This window comes from Diplodia corticola (assembly GCF_001883845.1).
Source record: "Diplodia corticola strain CBS 112549 chromosome Unknown scaffold32, whole genome shotgun sequence".
Taxonomy (NCBI): Eukaryota; Fungi; Ascomycota; class Dothideomycetes; order Botryosphaeriales; family Botryosphaeriaceae; genus Diplodia; species Diplodia corticola.
In genome coordinates this window covers 316,750-344,360 of record NW_017971511.1, presented here as the reverse complement: position 1 = coordinate 344,360, position 27,611 = coordinate 316,750, and the positions used below count along the sequence as shown (strand labels likewise).

At 56.9% G+C, this 27,611-nt stretch overlaps 12 protein-coding genes across 12 annotated transcripts; 5 read left to right on the top strand and 7 right to left on the bottom strand.

The window, feature by feature from the left end:
* Positions 1–111: 111 nt before the first annotated feature.
* BKCO1_32000101 (uncharacterized protein) lies at positions 112–1,863 on the bottom strand (the record flags this gene model as incomplete). Its single annotated transcript, XM_020274383.1, has 2 exons — positions 112–1,784; positions 1,848–1,863. The coding sequence occupies 2 exons, from the start codon at positions 1,861–1,863 to the stop codon at positions 112–114; spliced, it is 1,689 nt and encodes a 562-aa protein (XP_020129437.1).
* Positions 1,864–2,434: 571 nt separating this feature from the next.
* On the bottom strand, positions 2,435–4,498 carry BKCO1_32000100 (gtp-binding protein 1; the record flags this gene model as incomplete). Its single annotated transcript, XM_020274382.1, has 4 exons — positions 2,435–3,374; positions 3,428–3,564; positions 3,616–4,353; positions 4,436–4,498. The coding sequence occupies 4 exons, from the start codon at positions 4,496–4,498 to the stop codon at positions 2,435–2,437; spliced, it is 1,878 nt and encodes a 625-aa protein (XP_020129436.1).
* Positions 4,499–5,036: 538 nt separating this feature from the next.
* BKCO1_3200099 (replication factor a protein 3) lies at positions 5,037–5,630 on the top strand (the record flags this gene model as incomplete). The annotated part of the gene is made up of 3 exons (XM_020274494.1): positions 5,037–5,183; positions 5,264–5,366; positions 5,560–5,630. 3 exons carry the CDS (start codon positions 5,037–5,039, stop codon positions 5,628–5,630), a joined length of 321 nt encoding a protein of 106 aa, XP_020129452.1.
* A 451-nt stretch (positions 5,631–6,081) lies between these two features.
* On the bottom strand, positions 6,082–8,986 carry BKCO1_3200098 (uncharacterized protein; the record flags this gene model as incomplete). Its single annotated transcript, XM_020274493.1, has 3 exons — positions 6,082–6,505; positions 6,557–6,636; positions 6,695–8,986. 3 exons carry the CDS (start codon positions 8,984–8,986, stop codon positions 6,082–6,084), a joined length of 2,796 nt encoding a protein of 931 aa, XP_020129453.1.
* Positions 8,987–9,270: 284 nt separating this feature from the next.
* BKCO1_3200097 (et-dependent rrna methyltransferase spb1) lies at positions 9,271–11,912 on the top strand (the record flags this gene model as incomplete). The annotated part of the gene is made up of 3 exons (XM_020274492.1): positions 9,271–9,288; positions 9,344–9,493; positions 9,549–11,912. The coding sequence occupies 3 exons, from the start codon at positions 9,271–9,273 to the stop codon at positions 11,910–11,912; spliced, it is 2,532 nt and encodes an 843-aa protein (XP_020129450.1).
* A 196-nt stretch (positions 11,913–12,108) lies between these two features.
* Positions 12,109–13,272, bottom strand: BKCO1_3200096 (pq loop repeat protein; the record flags this gene model as incomplete). Its single annotated transcript, XM_020274491.1, has 3 exons — positions 12,109–12,981; positions 13,144–13,161; positions 13,228–13,272. 3 exons carry the CDS (start codon positions 13,270–13,272, stop codon positions 12,109–12,111), a joined length of 936 nt encoding a protein of 311 aa, XP_020129451.1.
* Positions 13,273–14,028: 756 nt separating this feature from the next.
* On the top strand, positions 14,029–15,911 carry BKCO1_3200095 (het-domain-containing protein; the record flags this gene model as incomplete). The annotated part of the gene is made up of 3 exons (XM_020274490.1): positions 14,029–14,128; positions 14,202–14,495; positions 14,560–15,911. 3 exons carry the CDS (start codon positions 14,029–14,031, stop codon positions 15,909–15,911), a joined length of 1,746 nt encoding a protein of 581 aa, XP_020129448.1.
* A 94-nt stretch (positions 15,912–16,005) lies between these two features.
* BKCO1_3200094 (microfibril-associated protein) lies at positions 16,006–17,325 on the bottom strand (the record flags this gene model as incomplete). Its single annotated transcript, XM_020274489.1, has 1 exon — positions 16,006–17,325. One exon carries the CDS (start codon positions 17,323–17,325, stop codon positions 16,006–16,008), a length of 1,320 nt encoding a protein of 439 aa, XP_020129449.1.
* Positions 17,326–17,732: 407 nt separating this feature from the next.
* BKCO1_3200093 (peptidyl-prolyl cis-trans isomerase-like 2) lies at positions 17,733–19,430 on the bottom strand (the record flags this gene model as incomplete). Its single annotated transcript, XM_020274488.1, has 1 exon — positions 17,733–19,430. One exon carries the CDS (start codon positions 19,428–19,430, stop codon positions 17,733–17,735), a length of 1,698 nt encoding a protein of 565 aa, XP_020129446.1.
* Positions 19,431–20,681: 1,251 nt separating this feature from the next.
* On the bottom strand, positions 20,682–21,455 carry BKCO1_3200092 (uncharacterized protein; the record flags this gene model as incomplete). The annotated part of the gene is made up of 1 exon (XM_020274487.1): positions 20,682–21,455. The coding sequence occupies one exon, from the start codon at positions 21,453–21,455 to the stop codon at positions 20,682–20,684; it is 774 nt and encodes a 257-aa protein (XP_020129447.1).
* Positions 21,456–22,648: 1,193 nt separating this feature from the next.
* BKCO1_3200091 (pgap1-like protein) lies at positions 22,649–24,234 on the top strand (the record flags this gene model as incomplete). The annotated part of the gene is made up of 6 exons (XM_020274486.1): positions 22,649–22,690; positions 22,751–22,774; positions 22,824–22,918; positions 22,972–23,001; positions 23,088–23,185; positions 23,240–24,234. The coding sequence occupies 6 exons, from the start codon at positions 22,649–22,651 to the stop codon at positions 24,232–24,234; spliced, it is 1,284 nt and encodes a 427-aa protein (XP_020129444.1).
* Positions 24,235–25,045: 811 nt separating this feature from the next.
* On the top strand, positions 25,046–27,436 carry BKCO1_3200090 (glutamate carboxypeptidase; the record flags this gene model as incomplete). The annotated part of the gene is made up of 4 exons (XM_020274485.1): positions 25,046–25,535; positions 25,592–26,702; positions 26,795–27,231; positions 27,309–27,436. 4 exons carry the CDS (start codon positions 25,046–25,048, stop codon positions 27,434–27,436), a joined length of 2,166 nt encoding a protein of 721 aa, XP_020129445.1.
* Positions 27,437–27,611: the final 175 nt, after the last annotated feature.

Sequence of the window (27,611 nt, the reverse complement as noted above, 5' to 3'; positions counted from 1 at the left end):
GGACTCGCTATGTAAAGAGTACCCCATCGTGAACACAATCAATGAGGAGGAAGAAGAAGAAGAAGAAGAAGAAGAAAAGAGCCCATTACTCTGTCCATCTCGAAGGCCCGTCTAAGAATAACCGAGCTCGTCATGTAACATGGTACATCGGTTGTTTGCGCAAGGCAATCCCCTCTCCCACGAGCGGCAGCGCACATAGTAGCATCTGTCGCCGAAATGCTCACATGATGTACAAGGAAAGCTGCCATCACAGGCCCATGCCCGACCAAGATTATGACACTTGTGACAGGCGAGTTTTCGATGTCGCTGGCCCTCCTTGTAGCCGTCATTGCTCGGCGGGAAAAGGTCGTGAGTGCGTGCATCAGCAAGAGTAGCATTGCCCATACGGTCATCCGTGTTTCCAGTACGAGAAAGTGGCTTCTGTGCCAGTTCAGAGCGCTCTACCTTGTGTCCGCCAAGCTTGATGTTGCCGGCCAATGAGCTGGGGTAGGACGCATGGGATGGAAGAGTTATCCGCGGCTTTGCGTTGACAGAGTCAACCGGAGCATCGCTGCGAGGGTGACGAGCAGATTCAGCAACCGGACGGCGTATAGCTAGAGGAGTACAGTTCCTAGATTCACGAATCGGAAGGTCGGGAGAATTGCGAATTGGCGACCTGCTGCGATGGCGGTCGTAGGGTCGCTCTGGCAAACGCGGTGCAACGCCGGGCTGGTGATTGGGTAATACGGGGTGCCGCTCAGCGCCATAGCCGATGGGACGTGTAGGTACTGCCTTGTCAAAGATCTTTTGGCTGGTAGGCTGGCCATCGTTTGGGCGAGTTTCAGTAGGGTTAAGCTCCTGCTTGATCCGATCCTTGTCCGCCTGTCTCTCCGTCCTTCTCTGTTCAAGCACCTGCTTTTTGAGCTTCTCCAATTGGTTCTGAAGATCCTTTATGTACTGTTTCTGCTGTTCAACTTGCGTGGTCTGCTGCCTGATCTGCGCGGCCTGTTGCTCAATCTGCTTGCCCTGCTGCGTGGTTCGCGTCGTCAGCTTCTCATTCCGCGCGGCCAGCTGTTCGTTTTGTGTGGTCTTTTGTTCGAGAAGGGCGGCCTGCTTCGCAGTCGACGTGGTCCATTGCTCGTCCTGTGTGGTCTTTTGCTCAATCTGTGTGTTCTGTTGCTCAATCTGTGTGTTCTGTCGCTCGATCTGTGTGGCCTGCTGCTGAACCTGCGAACTCAACTGCTCAATCACAGTGCTCGCCGGCGCGATCGTCTCCAATATCCATCGAAGGTTGCGGTTCTCCGCCTCGAGATCCTTGACGCGTTTCTGAAGCTGACTCTCCACGTCCGGTATCTGCTCGCTGGACTTCTCAAGCTCCTCGTATGCCGACATGTAATGAACCAGATCCGCTCTCAGACGTTTCAGTTCCTCGTCTTGTCTGTCAATGGCGTTCTTCAAGTTCATGACGCTGATGTGCTGTCGTGGGTCGTCACGTGAGATGTTCGCGCGGTTGATCATGACTTCGGCGAGCCTCCATATTTCGGATCCGGAAGTGGAAGCGGGTGTGGGGTCTTGGCCGTCGGTGATCATGGCATCGGTGACGGCGACGTGTGCTGGCTGGACGGCAGAAGTGGTGGTGGGCGGGCCAACTGTGTCGGCAAAGGAGGGAAGGCGCGTTCGCGCTGCAGAGAAGCGACGCTCCAGTCGCGTTCCTTCCAGGTGGGTTGGCTCAGCTGTGCGCTGTTCTCGATTGCGGTGGTGCTTTTGTTCTGGACGACCATGTTGTCCACGCTCTCCGGCAGGAGCTGTTGAGCAGAGTCTGATATTACCGTTTGTCCTTCGGAGATTTCCAGATGCGGGTGACTTACATGACGTGGCAGGCATGGTCGCGGGTGCTCCGGGTCGTATGTTGTTTGGGTTTGGAGGAAGGTCTGCGCGCGAAGTGCGTTTTATGCTTCAGTAGGCGCGTCTGAGCAAACAGATCACGGGTGGCTACTGCACACATGCAGCTCCGGGGTCCAAGTCTGCCTTTTCAAGGCACCTAGCCTTGGACTAAAGCCACAAGTGATTAACCTTCCACTGTTCTGTCTTCTCATTAACTTTCGCGCCGAGGTCATTCGTTTCGATCACCTCGTACTAACGGGGCCAGGTTTCAACCCTAGACCAAGAGCCTTGGCTCATCATGTAAGAGTTGAAAGCGCTGAAATATTCAAAGACTGTACGTGTTTCAACTGCGGCCCAAAGCCCTCCCGAGATCATTTACGAAAGCTGAAAACAAACTTGCAAACTTCATACGCTTTGGAGAACAAATAGCAGGATGCTGCCCTGTGCTTGCTTGCACCAAACGCAAACAATATACCTTCGAAACCAAAAACATGGAAATAACGCCTTGCCAAGACTATGGATTCATCGCAAACAATCAGAACGCAGAAAGAGTGTGTGTACCAGCAGAAGGTCACTTCGCCGGATGCCCATTCTCCTTCACGCGCTCGGCAGCCGCCTCGGGGTTTAGCGGCTTCTTCGGGTCGTATCCTACCGCTTTCACGATTCCAAGGCCTTTTGTCCTTCCCTCTCGGAACAATATCCGCTCACCGACCGTGAGGTACTCAGGACGCTGTACAAAGCGGAATGCTACCGTCGCACGATCACCGGTTCGTATGTACGAGCGATCAATGTCGATGATGGCGCAGGTCTGCGAGACGGGGCCGACATGAAGCATGGCCTGGTACTTGGTCTTGATGGTCGTTGCATGCGAGAGGATAAGAACTTCGGCAATGAACTCGCGGTACACCTTCGGTGGAGGGGCGGCAGGGTCGACACGTGGTAAGACGACCATGCCTTTTCGAACATCCTTCCGCCGTACGTTACGAAGGGCTAGTGACGCGGACTGACCAGCTGCGCAACCGGGAACTGGTATCCGTTTGCGCTCGATAGAGCGCACTTTGGTCGTTATGAACTGGCCCAGAGAGTCGGGCCCAACCAGTACCGTGTCGCCAGAATGCAGGATCCCACTCTTTACAACTCCCGAGACAACAGTGCCGACGAAGGGAACCGAGAAGGTGTCGTTGACATGGAACTCAAAGGGCGCATCCGGATCGTAGTTTCCATGGTGAGGAAGGATGTTCAAGAACGTGCGGACCAAATCCACACACTCGCCAGTCACATTGGACACCTGGAAGATGGGGCATATCCGCCTGCTGACAAACTGGGCCGCAGTGTTTATGCAAGTCTCCCGATCCTTAATGAAGATGGGTATTTTTCTCGCTCCAGGAGACTTGAGAATTTTCGTCAACTGCGTGATGGTCTCCTGCAGGATATTCGGCGGGCAGATATCGATTTTCGTTATGATGACCATGATCGGCACGTTAAGAGCCACAGCAATACCGAGATGCTCTCTTGAAAACCCAACATTAGTTTATGAAGTGGAACCGGCGTGCGGGATGCTTACTTGCTCATGCCAACCAGTCCGTTGTTGGCAGCAACCATCAGCAAGCAATAGTTCGGCTCGCTGGAAAGCATGCCGAAGACCGTGGTCCTCAAGTACCTCTCGTGCCCTGCCAAATCAGTGAAGCTAATCACTTTGGCCTGCTAAGTGTCAGCTCCCCTGGTACTCCAATGGCTTGACGCAGCACGTACAGATCTCCTACCAATCTCCTCCCACGACAGTTTCCTGCCGGGGACGGTAGACGAAACCACCTCGCCCTTCGTGTCAAACCCCATTATCTCCATTCCCACGGAGCTAGTCCTGCCACTCTCGATTTCGTGCTTGTGGCGGAAGAGGTTGACACGCATCTTTCCACGGCCATCGTCCAAGCCGCCCTTGACCAAGACGCCCAGCATGGTGGATTTCCCCGCATCGACATTCCCAACCACCGCTATCCGCATCTCGATGACGTCTTCGACCGAGTCGGGCTTTTTCCGCACAATCAGCTTCCCAGAGACACTGGTGTTTTTGGCGCCGGGCTCGACGTCGACCTCGCCACCGACATTGCGCGTCATCAGCACGCGGAAGTCGGCATTGACGTCGGCCACGGCCTTCTCGAGGCGCGCGAGAGCAAAGTCCCAGTTCGCCTTGGAGAAGCCCATGGCGTCGCCGTTGTCTTCCAGGCCGAGATCGAACAGCGCCTCTCCGTGGCCCTCGAGCAGTCGGGCGTTCAGGTGGTTGGCGAGCGCGGCGACGCTCTCGTCGGCGGTGTCGCCATTGTCGAGAAGGATGTGCTTGAGGCGCACGGCGGCGCCCGACTCGTCGTCGAGGCCGAGCTGGTCGATGATGTCCAGCTCGTCGTGCTCTTCGGTCACGGCGGGATCGGCGGCGAGCGGCTTGCCGCGGCGGGATTGCTGCTTCTGGACATATTCGGCGAAGTCACTGAGGGCCTGTGTGTGCGGGCGCGGGGTGCAGCAAGTCAGCGCGGTGGTCTCGGGGGAGAAGGCAAGATGGAGGGTGGTGGTGGCGCACCGACTCGCCCCTCCGGCGATCCTGGGTAGGAAGCTGCTGCTTCTCGTGGCGGGTGGTTGGCATGTTTATAAAGCTATTGCGTCCAAGCGTCGTATTATTCGCGCGGCTATCAGAACAGACCAAGCAAAGTCCATAGAAGAGCGGTTCCTGGTTGCGGTCATTGAAGGAATAAGCTGGGTTGAAGTGTGGTAGGCCGCGCGAGAGCTGCCAAGTGTGGAGCAGGGAGCTCTCGCGGCTCAGACCGCCTTTATATCGATAAAAGCTCTCGTATGACGCATCGTCTGGACACCTCAAGTGCCAGGCACAGCCACCGCGTTGACTCAATTCCGCGGTGTGACCAAGAAGCCACAGGCTTCCAGGCAACAGCCAGCGCTCCACAGTCTCCGCATCTGCTGCACCGCCCCGTTGCTCGCGCGCGCAGTTGCAAGAGCCGCACCTCGACGCATTGGCCAATCTTTGACGAGCCGGCCACGAAATTCTGCCTCGCACTGCACGTGTGCGCGCGCGTCGCTGACGCGACTTCCTTCGTACGCGACTACAACCTTTCTCTGCCGCCACTTCCAGTCATCCTGCAGTCGAGGAGAAAAATACAACCACCAAGATGGCCGAGCAGACTCCCCGTATCACGGCAGACTACCTCGAGAAGTTCACCCATCGCACCGTACGCATCCTCGGCAAGGTGACGCAGCTGCGCGGCGAGCAGGCCACCATCGACGCCGGCGGGTCCATCAACCTGCACCTGAACCGCGTAAGTCTGCCTGGTCGGGCTGCGCCTCCTTTTGTGACTCTGTGCGCTAACATTGGCCATCATTCTGTTCCCTGACCCAGGACTCCCATCTGACATTGAACAATGCCGTCGAGGTCATTGGCAAGGTCAACAGTGACTTGAGCGTGCGCGTTCTCACGTCCACTGACTTCGGCTCCAATATCGGTATGTGCCCACGCCTCTTCCATCTTTCTCTTTCATCGCACCATTTTCTTTCCTCTATCTCTCTCCTCTCTTGTTCTGCTTTACCGTTCCGTCCGCATCCTCTGGTTTCCTCGGCATCAGCCTGGTGCTCGATGCTTCGCGCACGGCCTTGTCATGACCCGGCAATGTGGCTGATAATTGTACCCCACAACAGACTTCACTGCCGCCGAGGCAGTCGTCGATGCGACGCATCGCTACAAGGAAATTTTCTACACCGAAGACTGAGGGAACGGACGAGGGTCAGATCCAAAAAGAAATCAAATAAAGAAACTTTCACGCAAGAGACATTACCTTTCGGAGGGCTTTGGCCCAATACAAGTCATCAGTGTCCACTCCGACACAAGCAGCGAAATTTGCAACATTACACAAAGAGACACGAAAAGAATGTGCCAAAACATCAACAAGTCTATTACTCAGAATTGCTCTACGCTAAGTGTATGTATAGTCTTCGACGCCATGCATGATATGTATGAATACGCTTCAAGGAGTTCCCGACCAGCCGTTTGACCCATCCAAACCCATCCAAGCTAACCTAAAGACGAACGCGGAAAACCTCCAATGCCACTGTACAAGCAATTAACGCCAAGTCAGATTACGTAGTTCTCCCTAGTCCATGCAGCTTCGATGCTACAGCAAAAGCAGCCTTCCTTAATGTACGCCGTCAAGCAAGCTTTCCTCAAAGCTTGCTCTTCACAACCTCCAGCCGGAACTTGATATCTTTCAACGGCTTCGTCGTCGGTTTCCAGCTCTCGAACATAGCCAGCAGCCCCTCAACCTCGTTGCTAAGCTCCCTTCTCACGAAGTCCTCCTCGAGCAAGCCCCGCATCGCCCAGGGTAGGAAGTACGGATTGCTTCCCGTAGACCCAGTGCCCTCGTACTCTTTGATCTGCAGGCCAGGGTTCATGGCACCAGGCAGAGATGTGGTTTCCAGCGCGTGCTGGACGGCCAAGCTGTAGACGTTGACGTCGTTGTAGAGGCGGCTGTGGCCTTCGCCACCGTACAGCGACCCAGCGAGCGCAGGTGAAAGCTCACGGATGAGACCATGGTCTGGGAGACCGAGATTGCGCAGTTTGAGAGCGAACCCGACGAGGTGAACGATACTGATGTCTTGTCAGCAACTTGGAGCAAATGGGACAAGGTATGGGACGTACAAATCCGGTGCATGAATGCGGCCGTCCACGAACACGGCGCGATAGATATAGGGATGAGAAATGTTGGAGAAGATGGAAGACTGGAGAATGGGCAGATCAGTGTTCGTCCTTCTTGTCGATGTTTCAAGTCAATCTCACCTCCAGTGATACCAATTGGTCGTCGATACTGCCGACATACATGATCCTCACGCCGTAGTTCAAGACCACCCGTAAAGCACCTTGGTATTTCTGACTGACCAAGCTGTCCGGCCTCGAGAATTCAAAAAGCTCACCGGCAGACCCTCCGAAGAATCGACTGCGGTATTCCGGAAATGGACCAAGATTTACGCCCGCCATGGCACAGACGCCAATCCTGGCTGCATTGACAAAGCCGAACTGGATGAGCTTCGCAACAAGCATTATCGCAACGGGGACGCCCTGGGAGTGGCAAGCCACAAGAATAAAGTCCGCAGTCTTGACATGTTCAATCCAGTTGACGAGCAGCTTCCACAGCGTATCCACGCGGTCCGCCACGTATCCCTCACCCTCCAGAGCGACCGTTTCTATTTCGCACGAATAACCTTGGCTCTCCGTCCAGCCCTGGATCGCAGATGCAGCGGCGTTTGCAAATCGAATAGAAGTCCCCGTGGGCTGGCCAAGCACTTTCTGCAAAATGGCAGCCGGAAAGTATCCGTGGACACCAATAGCTAGGGCCTTCTTTATCCTCGGAAACTCCTTCGCGCGTTGCAAATGCGGAGACTCCGGTTCATGGCCACCAAGGAAATACTTCCGAACCTTCCCCCAGTAAGAAGGGGTCTGGGGCAGGCGATAAGTGCTCTTAAACTCCGGTAGGAGAAGATTTGGGTTTGCCTGTTCTTGTTGAGGCTGTTTTGCCTTCACACCTTCCTGCGAAGATTTTTTGGCAGGCGCTTCCTGGACGGTTTTCCGGGTCGGGCTTTGGTCTGGTGTAGGCTTTGAAGGGGTTGAGGGAGTTGCGGGAGTAGATGGCCTGCTATCGATTTCACGTCCTTTACCACGACCTCTACGGATTGAGCCGACAATAGATTTGGCTGGCGCCTTCGGCGGTTGCTCTTCCTCACGCTCGTTGAACTGCGCAGCCTCCGGATGAGACTGGGATGGGGTGTCCGCCACAGCCAGTTCACCAATTTGCTTGTGGGTCGACTCGGTATCAGAACACTCATCGTTATGAGGGTTAGCTCGCGACCAAAAGGCCCACCCAGCAGAAGTTTTGGGTATAGATTGGACCGGAGGCTTGGTTTCGTTGGGGGAAGGCTCCTTAGTTTGATCTTGGGTCTCGTCACCGGTCTGGTCCTGTTTAGTGCTATCTTGTTCTCCGCCTTCACTTTGCGTCGTTGCCTCTGGTTGTTGTGGCGTCTCGGCGACTATGTTCGCAGTCTGCTGAGCGCTTTGTGTACTACTCCAGAGCCAGAACCAGCTGCTTTTCGTTGGAGCTGCCTTCTCGTCGACACCTTCTTTTGAAGTGGCCTCGCTCACCGGTGCTTGATCTGAGACTGTGTCTGTTTGAGCGCCACCGTCCTGATTCTGTTGGTCATGCGGATTTGCACTGTCTTCCGTTGGTGTGGTGCTCGGCAGAGGCGTGGACTTCGCATCCTCCATGTCCACGTCACCTTTGTCCGCCCCCTTGTCGTCACCACTCGCGTAGCCATCTGGCCTAGACCACCAGCTGTACAAGCCCTTTGATATCGATGGAATATAAGATGTTAGCCCGGTTGCATTTTGGTCCGACGCCTTCTGTTCTTGTGTCTTTTGCTCCGGTTCCGGCTCCACCCTCTCTGTTGTCATCGCGCCTGTCTTATCATTGTCTTTTGTAGGGTCTGGAGGGAGGGGCGGGTCGATTTCAGCCTCCTTGAGGGCTTCCTTGGGCTCGGAAACCAGACTAGCCTTCGAGTCGCTCGCGAGACTCGACGTGGCAATCACGTTTGTGGTGGATGCGGCCAATGCAGTGCTCTTCGTCGAGGTCCTTCTGTCTAGGAACTTGATTGGGGTTTTGTTGACGCTGTCCGGCTTGCTCACGTCGCTAGAAGAATCAGATGTTACGCCGCCAGCAGCAGATGATATGCTCTCGCGTGCGACTTGAGCGATAGGCGCTGCCTTCGCCCTCCAGCTTCCGCCGGCATACCAGCTACTCCGTGGAGCGACTCCTTTTGGGTTCCCGGGGCTACGAGCGTCGCCACTCTGGCTGGGCTGGTTGTTTGCAGGCTCGGCTGCTTCTGTCGGCTTGTCTGAGTCATTCTTTGTATGTGCATTCGGGGTCTTTGGCGAGGTATCAGGTGTACCGGGTTGTTGAGTGGCGCTCTTGTCGGGCTGGGGTGCCTGGGGGCTCGGCTTGGACTTCTTTCGCGGTCCCATGAGGGCGCGATCTGCAAGACGGTCAAGAAAGGGTAGGCGTCGTTTCGAGTCTTCAGGCATGCGTGAGCTCCGGAGGCAGAAGGCGGCGTGGGCGTGGGGAGAGGGAAATGCAGGCAGAGTTGGGACGGGGATGCGGGCGATGGAGCCCGTGCCAGGCGCAGACGTCACCCGCAGGCTGGGGAACCGGCCTTAGGGCTGGCGCGGGCTAGACTTGCGCGAGTCGTGCGACAGCGACGAGGGTCCGATTTATTTCTGCCACCGCTCACCGCCCGCGCTCTCTGAGACTTTTTGCCTTGCGCCGTCGCGCCCCAGTCCTCGCGACACTCCACTGCCCCATATCCGCCATGGCGATCCAGAAGAAGGTGCGCGCTTCTAGGGCTCTCAACAGGCTTCTGCAATGCTAACAAGTACGTACAGCACGGAAAGGGTCGTCTCGACAAATGGTACAAGCTCGCGAAGGAGAAGGGCTACCGCGCCCGTGCCGCCTTCAAGCTTATCCAGCTCAACAAGAAGTACAACTTCCTTGAAAAGAGCAAGGTCTTGATTGATCTTTGCGCTGCGCCAGGAGTAAATATAGCCTCGTGAAAACCGACAAGCGCCCAATTCGCTAACCCTCTCCCAGTCATGGTGTCAAGTCGCCGCGGAGGTTATGCCTCCGAACAGTCTCATCGTCGGTGTCGATTTAGCCCCAATCAAGGCCATCCCGAGGTGTATCACCTTCCAGAGCGATATCACCACCGACAAGTGCCGTGCCACCCTCCGACAACACTTGAAGACAATGAAGGCCGATGCTGTGCTTCACGACGGTGCCCCCAACGTCGGTACTGCCTGGGTTCAGGATGCCTTCTCCCAGGCCGAGTTGACCCTGCAGTCCATGAAACTCGCAACCGAGTTTCTGCGTGAGGGTGGTACTTTCGTCACCAAGGTCTTCCGCTCCAAGGATTACAATTCCCTGCTTTGGGTCTTCAACCAGCTTTTCACCAAGGTCGAAGCCACCAAGCCCCCGTCGTCCCGTAATGTCTCTGCCGAAATCTTCGTCGTGTGCAGAGGCTTCAAGGCTCCCAAGCACCTCGACCCCAAATTCGTCGACCCTCGCCATGTCTTTGCCGAACTTGCCGCCCCTGCTCCGAACAACGAGGCCAAGGTCTTCAACCCCGAGGTGAAGAAGAGGAAGCGTGAGGGTTACGAGGATGGCGATTACACCCAATTCCACGAAGCCACCGTCAGCGAGTTCGTTCAGACCACCGACCCCATCGCCATGCTCGGCTCAATGAACAAGCTCTCCTTTGAGCAAAAGCCCAACGGCGACATCGCCCAGGCGACAATTGATAAGCTTCCGGAAACTACCGATGAGATCCGTGCATGCTGCGCCGATCTGAAGGTTTTGGGTCGCTCCGATTTTAAGCGCCTGCTCAGGTGGCGTTTGAAGCTCCGCGAAATCTTTGGGTTCAAGCAGAAGGCCGCAAAGCCAGAGGAGAAGGAGGATGAAGAAGTGGCAGAAGTTGAACCAATGGATGAGGAACTCCAGATCCAGGAGGATTTGCAGCGAATGAAGGAGCAAGAGGACACGAGGAAGAAGAGAGAAAGGCGAAAGGACAACGAACGTAAACAGAAGGAAGTCCAGCGCCTGCAGATGCATATGACGACACCCATGGATATTGGTATGGAACAGCTTGGTCCTAATGGTGAGGATGCTATGTTCCAGCTCAAGGCTGTCGACAAGGCCGGCGGGCTCAGCAGGATCGCAAAAGGACGGATGACCACGGTCGTGGACGAGAAGCCGAAAGAGATCGAGTATGACGATGACTCGGACAGCGACCCGGAGGCCGACCGTTTGGAAACAGAGCTCGATTCTATGTACGACCAGTATCAGGAGCGAAAGCTCGCATCTGACGCAAAGTATCGTGCGAAGAAGGCCCGGAAGGCCAGGGAGGATAACGACGAGGAATTCCAGGGCTTTTCGGACGAGGATAAGGATGCGAGTAGCGAAGATGAGATCATGGAGGAGGAGGGCGACTCGTCGTCCGACGATGAGGATGAAGATGGTCCGAAAACCCTGGTGACCGACCTCGTGCGGAAGGAAAAGACTGAAGATGGTCTCACAAGACGAGCGGCAATGTTCTTCGACCAGGATATCTTCAAGGGCATAGATGGTTTGGACGCTGAAGAAGATGAAGACAGCGGCATCGATGTCGAGGAGAAATCATCGTCCATGGAGGTTGACGGAAAGGCATCAACAAAGAAACAAGTCAAGGTGCAAGAGCCGAAGATGCAAACAGAGCTTTCTGAGGAGGAGGAAGACGAGGAAGACGAAGAAGACGAGGACGAATGGTCATCTGACGACGAAAAAGAGAAGAGTGGCTTCGAGGTTGTAAAACGCGACGAGAGCAAGTGGGATGAGGATGACGTGCCTATGAAGGATGGCCGCCCTGACATCGACATCATTACCGCCGAGGCTATGACTCTCGCTCAACAGCTCGCGACTGGCAAGAAGACGAAGCAAGAGCTTCTGGATGACAACTTCAACCGCTACTCTCTCCGCGATGTCGACGGCTTGCCCGACTGGTTCCTGGATGATGAGAACAGGCACGCCAAGATCCAACGCCCCATCACCGCGGCTGCAGCTGCCGCCATCAAGGAGAAGCAGCGTGCTTTGAACGCCCGTCCTATCAAGAAGGTTGCGGAAGCCAAGGCGCGCAAGAAGTTCAAGGCGGCTCAGCGTCTCGAGAAGCTGAAGAAGAAGAGCGCGCTGCTTGCTGACGATGAGGGCATGACGGAGAAGGAGAAGGCGCAGAGCATCTCCAAGTTAATGAGCAAGGCGGCGAAGAAGAAGCCCAGGAAGCAGGTTGCCGTCGTCGTCGCCAGTGGCAGCAACAGGGGTCTCAAGGGCAGACCGAAGGGCACGAAGGGTAAGTACAAGATGGTGGACGCGAGATTGAAGAAGGATGTGAGGGCGCAAAAGAGGCTCGCGAAGAAGAAGAAATAGTCGTGTGCGTAGCTGTTGGGATATCCCTGGGCCTGTTTTGCATAGTTGTGGCGTTCGGACGGGAAAAGAAAAGAATTGTTCAGCATTTGGGAATCAGACTTATAGATTTGTTGATTGGGCCTCCGACACCTGATTTCTTATCTGCACCAGTGCACGTGTGCATCATGTACATGTATTTGCCTTAGTTTCCATGCAGCTAACATGCCACACTTCCTGACCTTCCATCTGATCTTCGACTCCCGCCAGTCCTTGATCTCGCGAGGGCCAGCTCACATGACGGCGTCCTAAACACAGAGGTCGACGACGGCAGGTCATGCAACTCCACCGCACTGCTCTCCGCCACACCCTGTCCCGAGACGGACGTGTCCACTCCCCCATCGTCGCCGCTCTCAGATTGAGCAGCAGCAGCAGCAGCATCAGAACCACTCTCCCCATTCTCACCGCCGCCACCCGCCGCCCTCATCCTACTCCTCTTCATCAACCACGGCCACAAGTTGAAATACCCCCCGCACGCAAACACGCCCAACCACAGCGCCAACTCAACCCCATACGTAACCAGCCCCAGCACATCCAGCTCGCCCGGCTGAAACAACACCGCAACCAGACTGAACAGATCCCCCGCCGCATCGATGCCCACAAACAAAAACGAAATCCCCCTCACCGTCCGCCACCGCCAAATATCCCAATAATGCCGCAACACGCCCGCCGCCAGCGCCCCCGCCGCCAGCCCCGCCATCAGCTGCAACGGCCACCGCGTCCCGACCCCGACGCCATGGCGCAGCGCGACGACCAGCCCCGCCTCGACGCCCGCCAAGGCGCACGCGACGGGCAGGACGACGCCGAGCGAGCGCGCGAGCGGCCAGCGCCGCTGGTAGTGGTGGCACTGGATCCAGGTGGCGAGGGAGAGCAGCGAGAGCAGCTGCGGCTGGACCTGCAGCGCGACGGGGAAGCCGGACACGATGTTGTAGACGCCGAGGGGGACGCCGGCGACGGCCCACCACATCATCATGGCGGGTTGGAGGCCGGCGGCGTGGTGCCGGCGGTGGTTGATGACGATTTGGGGGATGAGCTGCGTCGGGGGGGGCGGTTGGTACGGTGCATACGTGTTGTGCGGGTGGGTGATTGTGCGGGTGGGTGGGTGGGCGGGTGAGTGGGTAGGTGGGTGTCTCGTGTTGTTGCGGTTCTTTTTTTTTTTTTGGCGTTTGGGGTCGCGGTCTGGGAGTGTACGTACTTGGATGGACCAGCAGATCTGCGGAATATGCGTGGTTAGCTAGCTGTTGTTTATAGGGTGTGTTTCGGCTGGTTGGGCACATACCGCGCCGATGGTGCCGAGCACGTTGGCGGCAATTGGGACATCCATCTTGTAGATGGAACCTTCTTCAGCTTCTCGACAACGGGATTTGGATTTTGAGGGTGAATGCCGATGAGGGTCGGGTAGATTGGAAGAAAGCAGCTCGTCAAATATAGGTAGAGCGCAAGAGATGACGATCATGGTCTGCTGCCAAACTGGCCAATCAAATAAGAGCGATAGCGGAGATGCAACTTATCAGATAAGATGCTGCCCTTCTCTACCACTAGATTCAAAGTGAATGGGCTTGAACCTGAATGCATGTATATTTCCAGGAACTGACTGGGACTGCTTGATTTGGAGCACTTGCTTTTGTGAAATAGGTTTTTAGAATGGCGACTCCCGGTAAGCCTAAGATGACGTGTCCGGCTTACGGATCATGCAGCCATCCCTGCCCTCTGCTCTTGTTGGCCTTAAATATCCGCCATCAGCACTTGCCCCGGTCGCTCGATTACAGTTTCTACTGCTCACTTGATTCTCGCTCAAGGATTACCTGACTAATCATGTCCGCCTGCATGGACTGTCGAGAAATTCTACTCCATCAGTCAACATTCGAAGCACCAATCCTCAAGCGCTTCTCTCTCTCTGGCCTGCGTGGACGATCGGAATCTGAGTCTTGTGGATTGTGCAAAATCCTATTCCACAAGTTCAGATATGCGAAGTTGAAGGGACGAATGGCATGCAATTGCCTGTTCGAGGCGATAAACAATAATTTAACACAGCTCGTGGTGAACGTCTCCATTTCTTCAAAGTGTCGCGACAGGCAGGATGGAGGAAGACCCCGCGACATCTACGAGTTATGGGTCGAATTTTGGCCAGATTGCAGGCACTATTGCGAGCCAATTACCTCGGGATCCCCATACAAAGTGTACGCTGAGCACGGTATTACACTCAACCCTTTCAAACAGCTTGCAACTGTCGTCTTATTGAAATACATTTAGGGGACCCAGGTGCTCAGTTCATTAGCCAAAGAGAGACAGACCCGAACAATGATTCCGAAGAAACGTACGACAAAATCCTGGAATGGATTTCCCTCTGCGATCAAGAGCATATCCTCTGCTGCCCGGAAAAGCCCACTCCTTTGCCAACCCGAGTCATAGATGTCGGACAACGAGACACAACTCATGACCCTAGACTGCACGTAAGTAGTCCGGACGATTACCACCCATACCTTGCTCTTTCATACTGTTGGGGAGCGGCCCAACCGGTGCATCTCACGAGCACCAACTTGGAAGGTAGGATAAGTTTTCTAGACTACAATCAATCGCTGCATTGTGATGACTTACTGATAGACTACAGAGATGTGCGACAGAATTGACATGTCAGATCTCCCAAAGACTTTGCAGGACGCAATCACAGTTACAAGGCAGCTCAACCATCGTTATCTTTGGGTTGACTCGCTTTGTATTGTCCAGAACTCCCAAAAAGACAAAGCCTATGAGATAGACCATATGGCGGATGTGTACCGGGGTGCTTACTTGACAATTTCGGCCGCAAAAGCATCCAGTTGTGACCAAGGATTCCTCCAATCACAGCCTCTGACTCGACATAACAAGAACCGGCATCCGTTCGCAAGGCTGCCTCTTCTGTACGGAGATGTGGAACTCGGTCGAATTGTAGTCGAAATGGACACTTACTCCACTGACCCAGATGAGCCAATCTATTCTCGAGCCTGGACCATGCAGGAACGCTTGCTCTCGAGAAGACAGCTCATCTATGGATACGACGCGCTGATCTGGAAATGTCGAACGAGTACGTGGGGATGGAAGACATGGACCCGTTTCTGCTTTGAGAAACCACTTGTCGAATCTCTCGGTATGCCATCGACCGAAATGGTCGCAGCATCGAGAGCCGAGTACTCCAAGCAGGTCGCTGGCGAACTTTCTCTATGCAAAAACCCGGATTATGGCAAGCACGGAAAACAGCGAACGGCCGGCTGGCCATATTTTCTGGAATATTGGCACAATATCGTCTGCTTGTACTCGTCGTTGAAATTGTCGGAATACACAGACAAATTACCAGGGGTTGCTGGTATAGCTGCCGAAGTATCACACCTCTCCGATGCCACCAACATTTCCGCAGGAAGATATCTAGCTGGATTGTGGGAAGCAGACCTACCTCGACAGCTGCTCTGGACAGTAACATACCGCTCCAAGCCAGAAACGGGTCCCTATCGTGCGCCATCGTGGTCGTGGGCGTCGACTGCTGGGAATTCATACGCCCGTTACCCTTTTGTGATTGATGAATACCTTTCGCAACCGGCTGCCCAAATCTTAGAATGTTCGACCACACCCCTTCATGCCGGGGCACCTTTCGGACAGGTCAAAGATGGCTTCTTGAAGATCAAGGCCCGGTTGGTCAAGGGCACGTCTATGAGCGAAGATTTGTTGTCCAGAACCGCCAATTTGTTGTCCGGAAACTTTGTGGTAATCACAAACCATCGAGAATTCTGCCAGATGGACTTGTTTGACTCGGCGGAGACTGCTAGGGAAAGAGCCCTCGCATCGTGGATGGCCCAGCTTGGAGATTGCTGTGGTCTGATTCTGGAGAAAGTGGTACCCGGTGAACAACTGTTTCGGCGGGTGGGGATTTTCCATTCGGAGACGACGTCTTTTCCAGACGTTGAGCCATCGGTGTTCACCATTATCTGAAGACAGTCATGAATCTAATACCGAGACGATCCAATGATACGTTTAGCATTTGTCGTGTTTGCTGGTCTCATGATTGATACCCGTATTGTGACCCTCAGTCTGCCACCCTCGGCCGCTTCCCATCCCGGTCCTCCCTGTCATCCCCATGTCTCTTCCGCTCACCCACAGCGCTCGCATTAGCGCCGGTCGCGCCAGCTCTACCCTCCACCTCACCACCATCCGGTCTGAACCGTTCATCGACTCCCTTGTAGTAAGCACCGCCGCCCTTGCCTCTACGGTCACCAAAGTCGCCCCACCGCCCGGTATCCTCGCTCCTCATGTCCTTGTACCTCGTCCTCCCCTTTTTGCCGAGCTTCGTCATATCCCGAATCTGCATGTACTCCGGCAGCGCCTCCTTGTTCTGCACGTCGTCAACGTACCGCGACCCCATGATGTCCCTGCGGTCGAGCCCCGCGTCCTTGAGGTCGTCCTGGAAGAACGCGCCCTTGTGGAAGTACTTCTGCATCGTGCTCATCGTGCCCTTGCCCGCGCGCTCTTCCCTCTGCCTCTCGATAAACTCGCGGTCCTCCGCGTCGCGCTCCTCCTGCGTCAACCCCCTGCGGCGCTCCACCTCCTCGCGCTCCTTCTCCGCCTCCTCGATGGCCTCGCGCTCGCGCTTCACCCGCCGCAGCTCCCTCAGCCTCCACGCCGCGAACTCGGCCTCGGGATCCACGCCGTCCGCGTCGTCCACGTCGTCCAGGTCCCCCAGGTTGTCCTCGTCGTCCCACTGCTTCTTGCCCGCCGCCCGCTCCGCCGCCACGCGCTCCAGCTGCTCCTGCACGAGCGCGTCCGCCCTCGCCTTCCGCTTCGCCTCCTCCTCCGCAAAGACCTCGTCTTCCGTCTTCTGCGCCGCCGCCGCCCCCGCACTCGTGCCTTTCCGCTGGTCCTTCCGCACGAACACCGGGCGCAGCATCTTCTTGCGCCTCGCCGCAGCCTCGTCTTCGTTACTGCTGCTATCCTCCTCCTCCTCTTCACTGCTGCCACTCTCGTCGCTCTCGCTGCCCTCGCCGCTCCCACCGCCGCTCTCTTCCTCCTCCTCCGTCTCGAACCCCTCCTCCGCCGCCGCCCGCGCCGCCTTCTCCGCCTCCAGCCGCGCCGCCTCCGCCGCGGCGGCTGCTTGCCGGCGCGCGTTGAGGTCGACGTTTTTGAGGTTGCTGGCGATCTTCGCGGACGCGTCTTTGGGGAAGGATGAAGCTTTTGGCGCGGCGGCGGTCGAGTTTGTTGGTTGTTGTTGTCGTTGTTGTTCTTCTTCCTGCCCCTCGTCGGCGTCGGATTCGTCTTCTTCGGAGGAGGATGGTTCTTCGGCGGCGGTGGGTTTGCCCGGGCGGTAGCGCGCCGGTCGCGTGGGGTTGGCTGTCATTCGTTTGGGCGGCATCTTTGCTGAGGGGGGTGGATGCGAGAGGGGAGGAAGGGTGTATGTGTGTGTGTGCGTGGGCCGGTCGGCGGGTGCTCGATGGCGGGAGAGCAATTGAGGCGGTTCCGGGGAAATAGCTTTTTTTTTTGGTGAGAAGGTGGGTTGTTGGAGGTGTGAAGAGCGATGGTTGGAAAGTTAGCGGAGGAAGCTTCGCCAGCCCGCCGCCGCCAAGCTTTTTGCGTCGACCTAGCTCCGTAGGGCTGAGGACCAAATGCAGGGGTACGTACATGGTGTGAACAACAAAATGGTATTTTCGTATCTCTACAGTGTGTATATGCAGCCGCTTGCCCTGGGTTTGATCCAACAATATGCCCTGCTTCAACGCCAGACTCCTCATTTTCCCAGAATTTTCCCCCCCTTATGCCATTCTACCAATTGTCAAAGTTACCGAATCCACCACCCTTGAACTTCTTCTTCACTGGCTCCTCAGGCTCGTCCCACTCCCCCACAATCTCGTCTTCTTCTGCTTCGGTTGACTTCTGTTCTGCCAGTGCCGCCTTGAGATACTTGCCAACACCTCCACCACCGCTGCCCGACTCAACCGTGCCGTCGCCCCGGACCCGCTTACCCGTCCACGTCGTCTTGTCGTCCTCCGTACCTCCTGCCTTCTTGATCTCTTCCTTTTCACGATCCTTCGCATCCATCTCAGCCTTCTGCTTCTGGAACTCCTCGAACGGATCGACGAAGACGACCACGTCTTCGAGCATGATGGGCGGGTCCGGTCTGTCCTTGGAATCGGTAGGCGCGTTCTCAAGCCGCGACAGGGTGTCCATGCCGCCAACAACGCGTCCGAATATGGTATGCTTCAGATCCAGGTGCTTCGCCGCGCGGTAGGTGATGAAGAACTGGCTCGAGTTGGTGTTCTTGCCCTTGTTCGCCATACTCAGGACTCCTCTCGTGTCGTGCTTGTTGGGTCCCTCGAACTCGTCGTTGAAGTTTTTGCCCCAGACGCTGGACCCGCCGCGGCCAGTACCTGTGGGATCGCCTCCTTGTATCATGAAGTTCTTGATGTTGCGGTGGAAGCTGATGTTGCTGTAGTAGCCCTTCTTGGCGAGCTGCACAAAGTTCCACACGGCCTTGGGCGCAAACTCCGGCTGCAGCTCGACGTTGAGCTCTCCCAAACTGGTCTGTATCCTGGCGTAACCGGGCGTCTTCACCCGCCGCGGCTTCAGCATGTACTCCTCCTCCGACAGCAGCGCCCTTTCGTTGGAAGTGTGCGGCGTCACGCCCGTGCTGGTGAACGAAGCCGCCGCCTTTCCGGTCGTGTATTGGGCGGCGTTGTACGGCAGGGGCTTGTTTTGGTGCAGCGCATTCGAGCCGTCGCCCTGTTCCGCCCGGGCGCGCGCAAGAGCGGCGGCCACGCCACCCTCCGCCTTGGCCTTGGCCGCCTTTTCGCGTTCCGACCGCGCCTTTGCGACGGCTTCTTTCGCCTTGAGCACCTTGGCCGAGCTGCCCAGAGCGTCCTTGTTGACGCCGCTCGCCCGCTCCTGCTCTTGCTCCTCGGTCAAGTTGCTCTCGCCATCTTTGAGGTATTTGAATGCACTCAGATCCCTGGACTCGAGGTTCTGCGGGTCCTGCAGCGTGATGATGTCCTTGCGCGAGAACTCGTCGTCGGTGACCAGATCGCGCCAGTTCTTGGCTTTGATGTTCAGGCGCTCAATGGTGTCCCAGGCGAAAACGTTTCCAGAGTTCTTGAGCGCGACGATGTGGGTGTTGTTTGTGAAGACTTTGTATGTAACCGGATCGACATATTCGCCATCGTCGTTTTTCGCGAAGTTGAGCTTGATGAGGTCGGCCCTCTTCAGCTGCTGTCCGTCAACGGGATTCGTGCCGTGCTTCTTCAACCACGGGAGGATGTTGGTCAGGTCGAAGATGGTGCCCTGGGCGGTGCAGACGGGATGCTCGAAGGGCTGCAGCGAGAGGGCGCAGAAGTTGAAGGGAAGGCGGCGGAAAGAGGCGCCAACGACCTTGGACTTGTTGACGCCGGCACCGTAGCTGGCGGAGAAGGCATCTTCAGAGGCCCATTCCGAATGGGTGATGTAGAGCTTGTCGGTGCCTTTGCCCATTGTGGGGAGCGGGGCGCGGGGGCAACAGGAAAGTTGGGAGAGCGAGTTGGCGTGGCGCGCGCGGGAGAGATGGTCTTGACGCGGCGCAAGCCTCCACCGCCGCCGATCAAGTCAATGCGCTCCCGGCGCACGGGCCTCGCCTACCACGACCCTGTGCTTCCTTCGGTCTCGACCAACACGTTGTTCATCTTCTCTCTTGTCTGCTTCATGTCCTTCGTTTGCCTTCTGATTGGGAGTAGGAGTGCACAGCATTCTCTCTGGTTTACTCGTTAGAGCATTTGAGTGTCTACGTTCATCTACCAATGGGAGCAATAGAGAGCATTGTGTACTAAGCATATGCCGCTGGTCGCTGGGCGGCGCTTATCTTCCACAAGGCTGCTCGTAACAAGATGCCTCTAGCTGGAATTACTGTCGTCAGAATTTCTTATCACGCAATCGTCCGAGCTAATACTTAAGCAAGACAAATGAATTGATGTCCGCTGCGCTTTATTATTAACTTGGGCCCATGCGCAAGCTTGACCTGCGCTGCGTTCCGTTGCCGGCCGCTGCGTAACATTGAGTCATTTTGATGCTGTGGATTGGGAAGCGCAATGTAACTGGAACACTTGGCGTTGGACATGGGAGACTCAACACCGACATGACTGTTGGTGACGTTAGCGGTGGCGGCTGCAAATCACTGTCGGGCCACTGCTCCACATTCGTCAGGGCGCTGGCTTGATCGCTCGCAACTGATGTGGAGCAGCGGCTTTCGGCCTACATTGCTAGTCCTTGGCTGCGCCTGAAGAACTCGTTACTGGTGTCTCTGCGTCAAGTCAAGCCTTTCATTTAATCCTCATAAGTCCGTATCATGCTGATCGTTGTCCCTTAACACCGTCCAACCATTACGCAGCCATCAGGTCCAGTTGGCCTTGCTTCCGAAACCCATACCATTCGCCTTCCGCTACCACCCCCCGTCTATACAATAGCATCCTCCTTCACTATCCAAACCCGTCTCTTTTTTCAGCGGATTGGCTCGCTCCGATGCATTGTATGCCCAACGCCCATGAAAGTATCCTGTGTGCCTCGACGGAAATAACCAGCCGTCGTTTAATTAGGCGATCCATAATCGCCCCCTTCTTGGTCGAAGTGCTACGCTGTTCCGGGGAATTGTTGCGTGGCATGGCATTAAAAGTGCCGGTAAAAAAACAGAGATGGTATCAAAAACAATGGGAGAAAAGAACAAAGTCCCGTGACAAAGTCGTCCACTTTCCATCACGACAAGAAGAGAATCGAAAGTGCCCACACGCCCATTGCCGTCCCCAGGAGGCACATTGATGATGTCGTTCGCGGAGAGCCAGCTCCGACGGCCAGGTCGAACGGGCTTCCTCCTCCACTACCGTCGTTGTCGTCTGTCGCATCCGAACCACCTGAGGATGTCGTTGCCGCCGCAGAGCTCGACGCTGCTTTCGTGCTTTCTGAGCTCGACTCTGCAGCTGTCGTGGTCGCCGCTGCTGTAGTCTCGGCTGCCGAGGTGGAAGACTCCGCGGTCGTGGTGGTTGCCGCTGCAGTGGTGGTCGACTCTGCGGTTTTGCTTGTGCCCGCTATGATGGTGGTACCGGCGTCAATGGTCTGACTGGAAGTCTCCTTGGTGCTGGTCTGCTTGGTGCTGTGCGAGGTAGAGCTAGTCGACGTGTGACCGCTGCCCAGCGTGGTAGCCGCGATGTTGGAGCAGAGGATCTGAGGGCCCTTGCCGAGAAGGAAGACGCCGATGATTGACGTCTCTGCCACATCGTCATCGGCGCAGGCCGACTTGACCTGTGACGCGATAGACAGCAGGCCGCTGATGCACGCGACGGAACAGTTCTCGCCAGTCTCGAGGTCGGAGGCAGAGCAGTCGTTGATTTGACGGTTGTAGACGGTGCTGCACTGGTCGCTCAGATTCTCCACCCGGGGAGTAAAGTCGGACAGAGAGACGGCGCGGACTGCGGCGGCAAACAGCGGGAGCAGGGCGACGACGAAGCGCGCTGCGCTGGGAGGCATCATCATGTTGAGAGATGCGCAGAGCAGGAACGCCTGGGGACAGCGCGCGAGCGGTAGGGAAACGCGAGTAATAGATAGTGCCGGAGAGCAGAAGCCGGACGGCGAGTTGGCGCGCGGGCTTCCGACAGGGAACTGGTGAGACACGCGCGGTGTGAGGCAAGCAATGAGCGACGGAGATGGCGTGGGCAAGCTCCGAGCAAGAGAAGGATTGGGTACTGGAAAGGACAGGCTTGGGCGCGCAGCATCAAGCAGGCAAGCAGGCAAGCAATGTGCGCACGGAGCGGCGGCGATCTGCTGCTGGAGGGCGCGTTTGCGATGGGCGTGGGCTGACGCTTCGGCCACGTTCTCCGTCGTGCTTGCGTCGTCCGGTTTGCTTGCTGGGCCCAAGCGGATGGCTGCTAAGATGAAGCACAATGGGGCACAAGACTCAAAGAATGAGGGGCTGGGGAAGCGAGGGTATCATGGTACGGGGACTGCAAGGAGACGAGAAAATACATCAAACACCCCGGGTGGGCGCGGCGGCTCGCCCTTTAACGGCGGCATCTGCCAGCGCACTCGCGCGAAAGCGGGGCGGCCATGTCCAGGGCTGCGGCATGCCCGTTCTACACGGGCGCGTAGCGGTGGTGTTTTGGGCCATGGCGAATGCCTGCGGCCGACGAGATTCGCGCTGGGTGAAACGGCGTCTGGCCGCGCGGGCCGCGCAACAGTCCGTCCGCGTGCCAGAGGGGCCTGGTGCAGCGCTTGGCAGCAACGCTTGCATTCTCGAGAGCGTCTTGACCCGCCGAGCCGCCAGCCTGCTGCTGCTGTGTCGCGCGGGGCTGATTGCGCCGCAGCTTCGTTGGTAACTGGCACGCCCGCCGCTCGCCCTCCATCTCAGCCTAACCCGAAGCTCGCCGCCGCCGCCCCAGCTGAGCAGCACCGACCGTCCTTCGGAGCTCCGAGCTGCCCAATCCTGCTGCGCTGTAGTCTTCTTCAGCGGGCCTGTTCCTGCATAGATTCCAGCGGGCCAGACAGGTCCTAGCCCGCGGCTCCGCTGCATCAGCAATGCCCGATCGTGTGGCCAACCATCACGTGCGGGCACATGAAACCTCAGGCATGCGCGGGCGGCGGTTGTTGGCCGCCGGTAGTCAGCCGCGCGCAGCGGTGACATAATCCACTCCTCCACCGCGCCCCGACACCATGCAGGAACACAGCTCAGGATGAAGAAGACACTGCTTCTATGTTTCATCCACGGCTTCAAGGTCACTCCCGCACGAGCCACGATGCGAGGAACAAACATACTGACGACGCGTTGCACCTAGGGCGACGATGATACCTTCCGTAAAGTCAGAGGCGCTTTGAACCTCAAACGAACACCCTGTTAACCCGCCCCAGTTCCCCCAGCACCTGCGCGCCGTGCTAGACAGCACCCTCCAGAAGGTCGACGTCTTGACCGTCACGTACCCCCAGTACGAAACGCGCGGCGATCTGTATGTTGCGCCCACCCGCCCGAGTGCTGCCCGTAGCTGATCGTGCTGAACAGCAAGTCTTGTGTGGCGAAATTCAAGGAGTGGTACGGTCAGGACGCGCGCGCCTACGTGCAGACCCGCTCCGTCGCGGCGCTTTCCCGTTGCGTCGAGCCTGGCTGAACTCGTGCAGGTTGCAGAACAAGGTCATCGACCTCGAGGTTGCAAATGGCACTTCCTCGCCCACCATCGACCCCTCGGTGAGGGTTGTTCTGTGCGGCCATTCGATGGGCGAGTCCCGCTCCCAGATGGCTCCGTGAGCAAGCCTTGCTGACTCCAAAACAGGCGGTATCGTGGCTGCGGAGACGCTTCTCTCTATCTCAAACGAACAGCCCATCAACCCGGACTCGGATAGCTCCACGTCCCAAACCACCCTCTTGTTTCCATACATCCAGGGCATTCTCGCTTTCGACACCCCATACTTGGGAATCTCGCCGGGGATTGTCGCGCACGGAGCAGAAGGGCACTGGAACACGGCAACGGCTGCGTACAATGCCTATAGCAGCGTAGCAGATACATTCGGGTGGGGCAAGAAGCAGGAGGCCAACCCAGACGTGATCGCCGCAAGCAAGACGCTCCCGGCAGCGGCGTCGTCGTCAGCAGACCCAAACGTCGACACGGCCGTGGTGCCTGCCTGGCAGAAATTTGGCAAGATAGCAATGTTCGCCGGTGCCGCAGGCGCGCTCGCGGCAGCAGGAGGGGCGGCCTACATGAAACGGGAACAGTTAAGCGAGGGCTGGCAGTTTGTCGGCTCCCATCTCGAGTTCGTCGGGTGTCTGGCGCGCCAGGAAGAGATGAAGAAGAGACTAGCCACGGTTGTGACGCTCTCGGAAACCTTGGAGCTCGGCTTCGCAGACCTCTACACGCAGCTCGGGCAGGCCGTCCAGCAGCAAGGCGCAACAAAATGGAGCTCGGGCGTGCTGGGCCAGGACCGCACGTTCTGCATCGTCCCTAAAACAGACATCAAGAAGCACTTCATTCCCATCGTGAACGACAAGGCGACGGCTGAGACGTGGGCACACACGGGCATGTTCGATCCCAAGCAGCACCCCAACTACTACAGCATGGCGGAGACGGCCGTGGAGCTGGTAGTGAACTGGACGACGTCGACCTCTTGGTACGAGGAGGCCACTGGGTATGATCCTCCATCACGGCCCGAGGAGGCAGCCGACGACGAGTCACTAACAGTTGATGAAGACCTGGAGATGATCGAGAAGCCTGATGTAGATCAAGACGACTATGAAGACCTGGCTGAGTCTTTGATGCGCCGGCGGCCCTAAGCCCATACCCATTAATACACCTATTCCCGTAGTGATAGAACACAGCGACAAGGCAGAGAACGATTACGGCTGATTTTCGGTAGCCTGGTATGTGTAGTCTTCCTGAATACAACGCACTTTGATTTTGAGCAGTCAATGCCGGGTGTAATCGATTGTCCAAGCTGGCTGCAGGCTCCGCCTAGATTTGAAGCTTCTTATTCCAAAGGTTTGCCGGATGGCCAGCAGTTGGCAGGTGCATATATCCACGCACACCGGATTTATCCGCAGCCGTTATCGGTGATTGCATCATGGGCTTCCAGGATCTCGTTCTGCGGGGTTCAGCCTTCGCAATGGCTGCCAAGGGTGGGAGGACGGCGGTGACGGCAAACGGCGGCTGGGCGAGCGAGTCGGTTACGGCAGTCATCCTGCAAGGCATGCCTTCGGCCGGACGCGATACGCTAGGTAAGCCATGCATGGCCATTCTGCCATGCTGTCGACACGAGGTGGAGGCGTGAGCTTACTGCCGCTGCTGCCTTGAAGGAGCGATGGCGCCTTTTGCTCCGGTGACATTACCGGTACATCCGCGCGGAACGGATCCTCAACGGCTTGGCACTGCTTCTCCCCACGCCAAGCCGCCTCCAGACTTCCTAAAAGCGGAAGGTTGGGAGCGGAGTACCTGGTAGCAGTACGACGGGACACTGACAAGGTTGCATCATGTCTTTCTCAGCTACGTCAGGCAGCAGGGTCGATGAGGCTTATTGCCGGCCACGGTGATAGGTATTTGAGGCCTCAGCCCGCATCATCGAAGTAGGTGTGCTTATCGGTCGGCGCAATGGCTTCAATGCTCCTGGTGTTCTCTGTGCTCGTCGCCGAGGCAGTCGCCTGCCAGCGCGATTTTCTCAGTCCCCGCAGTGCCGGCTCCCATCGCCATTCCAAGCTTGCTGCTCGTCAAGACACCCCTTTCCCCCCCGTCTTGTCCGCTACTGAGTCAATCCTCGTCAATTCCTTCGACAATACCACCATCGCCTCGTGGTCCTACTATTACACCCACGGCCTGCACATTGCCGGCACCAACGAGAGCGTAGCTCAGTGGACTGCCGATAAATGGTCCGAATTCGGCATTCCTTCTTCCCTGGCCGAGTACTGGACTTTTCTCAACTACCCTGTCTCACAGGCAGTATCGGTCAATTTCCCCAATGGCAGCAGCTATTCAGCCACCTTGATTGAGGAGGCGCTGCCAGAAGATGAGACGACTTCGTATCCCAACAGTGTTCCCGCTTTCCACGGCCTGTCTTGGTCTGGCAACGCCTCCGCCGAGTACGGTAAGAGACTTGACTTGTAATTACACCTGGCGTGTTTAGTACTGACTTTTCTTGAGTTTATGTCGGTCGGGGTCAGCAGGTCGACTTTGAGCGCTTGAAGGCGCTTGGCGTGCCGCTTGAAGGCAAGATAGCGCTGGCAAAGTACGGAGGCCCTTTCCGTGGCCTCAAAGTCAAGAATGCGCAGGAGAACGGGATGATCGGCGCTGTCATCTTCACTGATCCGGGCGACGACGGCAACATTACCGAAGCAAACGGCTACGCCGCCTACCCCGACGGTCCAGCACGAAACCCGACATCCATCCAACGAGGTTCCGTGCAGTTCCTATCTCAGTTTCCCGGAGATCCGACCACTCCCGGGTACCCCTCAAAGGAGGATTCTCCGAGAACTGATACCATCTCCGTCACTCCGCGCATCCCGTCTGTCCCAATTTCTTGGAAGGACGCTGTTCCCTTCCTTGCTGCATTGGACGGCCACGGAACTTCGGGAGAGGAGGTTAACCGCACTGGTTGGATCGGCGGCCTGAATGTCACTTACAGCACTGGACCTGCCCCTGGAACGACCATTGACCTCTCCAACCTGATGAAAGAGGAGATCACGCCAATCTGGGATGCCATTGGTATCATCAACGGCACCAGCCCCGATGAAACCCTCGTCATCGGAAACCACCGAGACGCCTGGATCGTTGGCGGTGCCGCCGATCCCAACTCGGGCTCCGCGGTCATGATCGAGCTCTCCAAGGCATTTGGCAAGCTGCTGGCAAACGGTTGGAAGCCGCGGAGGAACATCGTGCTCTGCAGCTGGGACGCCGAGGAGTACGGGCTTTACGGCTCGACGGAATGGGTGGAAGAGTACATCCCGTGGCTGGCATCGACCAGCATCGCCTATCTCAACATCGACGTCGGCACCTCCGGTCCCCGTCCCGACTTCTCGGCCACCCCGGACCTGCACACGATCGCGACCGACGTGATGAAGAAGGTGCTCTGGCCGTACGTCGGCACCGGCGAGCTGAACGAGACGCTCTACGAGACGTGGCTCACGGGCCTGACGGAAGGCGAGTTTGGCGTCTTGGGCAGCGGGTCGGATTACACGTCCTTCTTGCACAACGGCATCAGCTCGATAGACGCGGGTTCCGGCAACGGACCCGACGACGCAGTGTACCACTACCAGTGAGTCTTTGAGAACCCCCCAAGAAAGAAAAAAAATAGAAAAATGGAATCATCCAGGCACTTGCTAACTCAACTCCGTCCGTCCACCACAGCTCAAACTACGACACATTCCACTGGATGAAGACGTACGGCGACCCGGGCTTCGCCGTGCACAAGGCCATCGGCCAGTTCCTCACCCTGCTCGCCTACCACCTCGCCGACGACGCCGTCATCCCGCTCGACATCCCCAACTACACCACCCAGATGCGCCTCTACCTCGCCGAGCTCAACAGCACCGTCATCGCCGCCGAAGGAGCGGACGGAGACGTAGTCGACCTCGCGCCGCTCGCCGCCGCCATCGACACGTTCGAGGCCGCTGCCGACGCCGTCGCCGCCGCGGCGACGCAGGCGGCCGTGACGGGCGACGAGGTGCTGGTGGCGCGCGTGAATGCGAAGCTGAGGGATTTCCAGCGCGGCTTCACGTCGCAGGGGGGGCTGCCCGATCGCCCGTATTTTAGGCATGTGGTGTTTGCGCCTGGGATCGATACTGGTGAGTTTTTATTTTTATTTTTATTTTTATTTTTTTGCAACGAGATGATGAGCTGACGATGCGGGGGAAAAAATTAGGCTACGCGCCGGTGACGTACCCCGGTGTCACGGAGGCGGTTGAGGCGGGCAATTTTACGCTTGCTGGGTCCGAGGTCCTCAGGGCGGCTAAGGCGATTGAGCGTGCTGCGGATATTTTGGCGCTTTGAGAGGGTGGGGAAGGGTGTTTGGGTGTTTTGGTGGTGGTGGTGGTGGTTTGTTGGATGATGCAGAAAGCAGGTATTACAACCGTATTTTGTAATGTCTACGGATGGGTTTTATGGGGCGATTTTACTACGATATGATCAATGTTCACGAAAGATATTCTAGTCGTGTTTCGTGCTC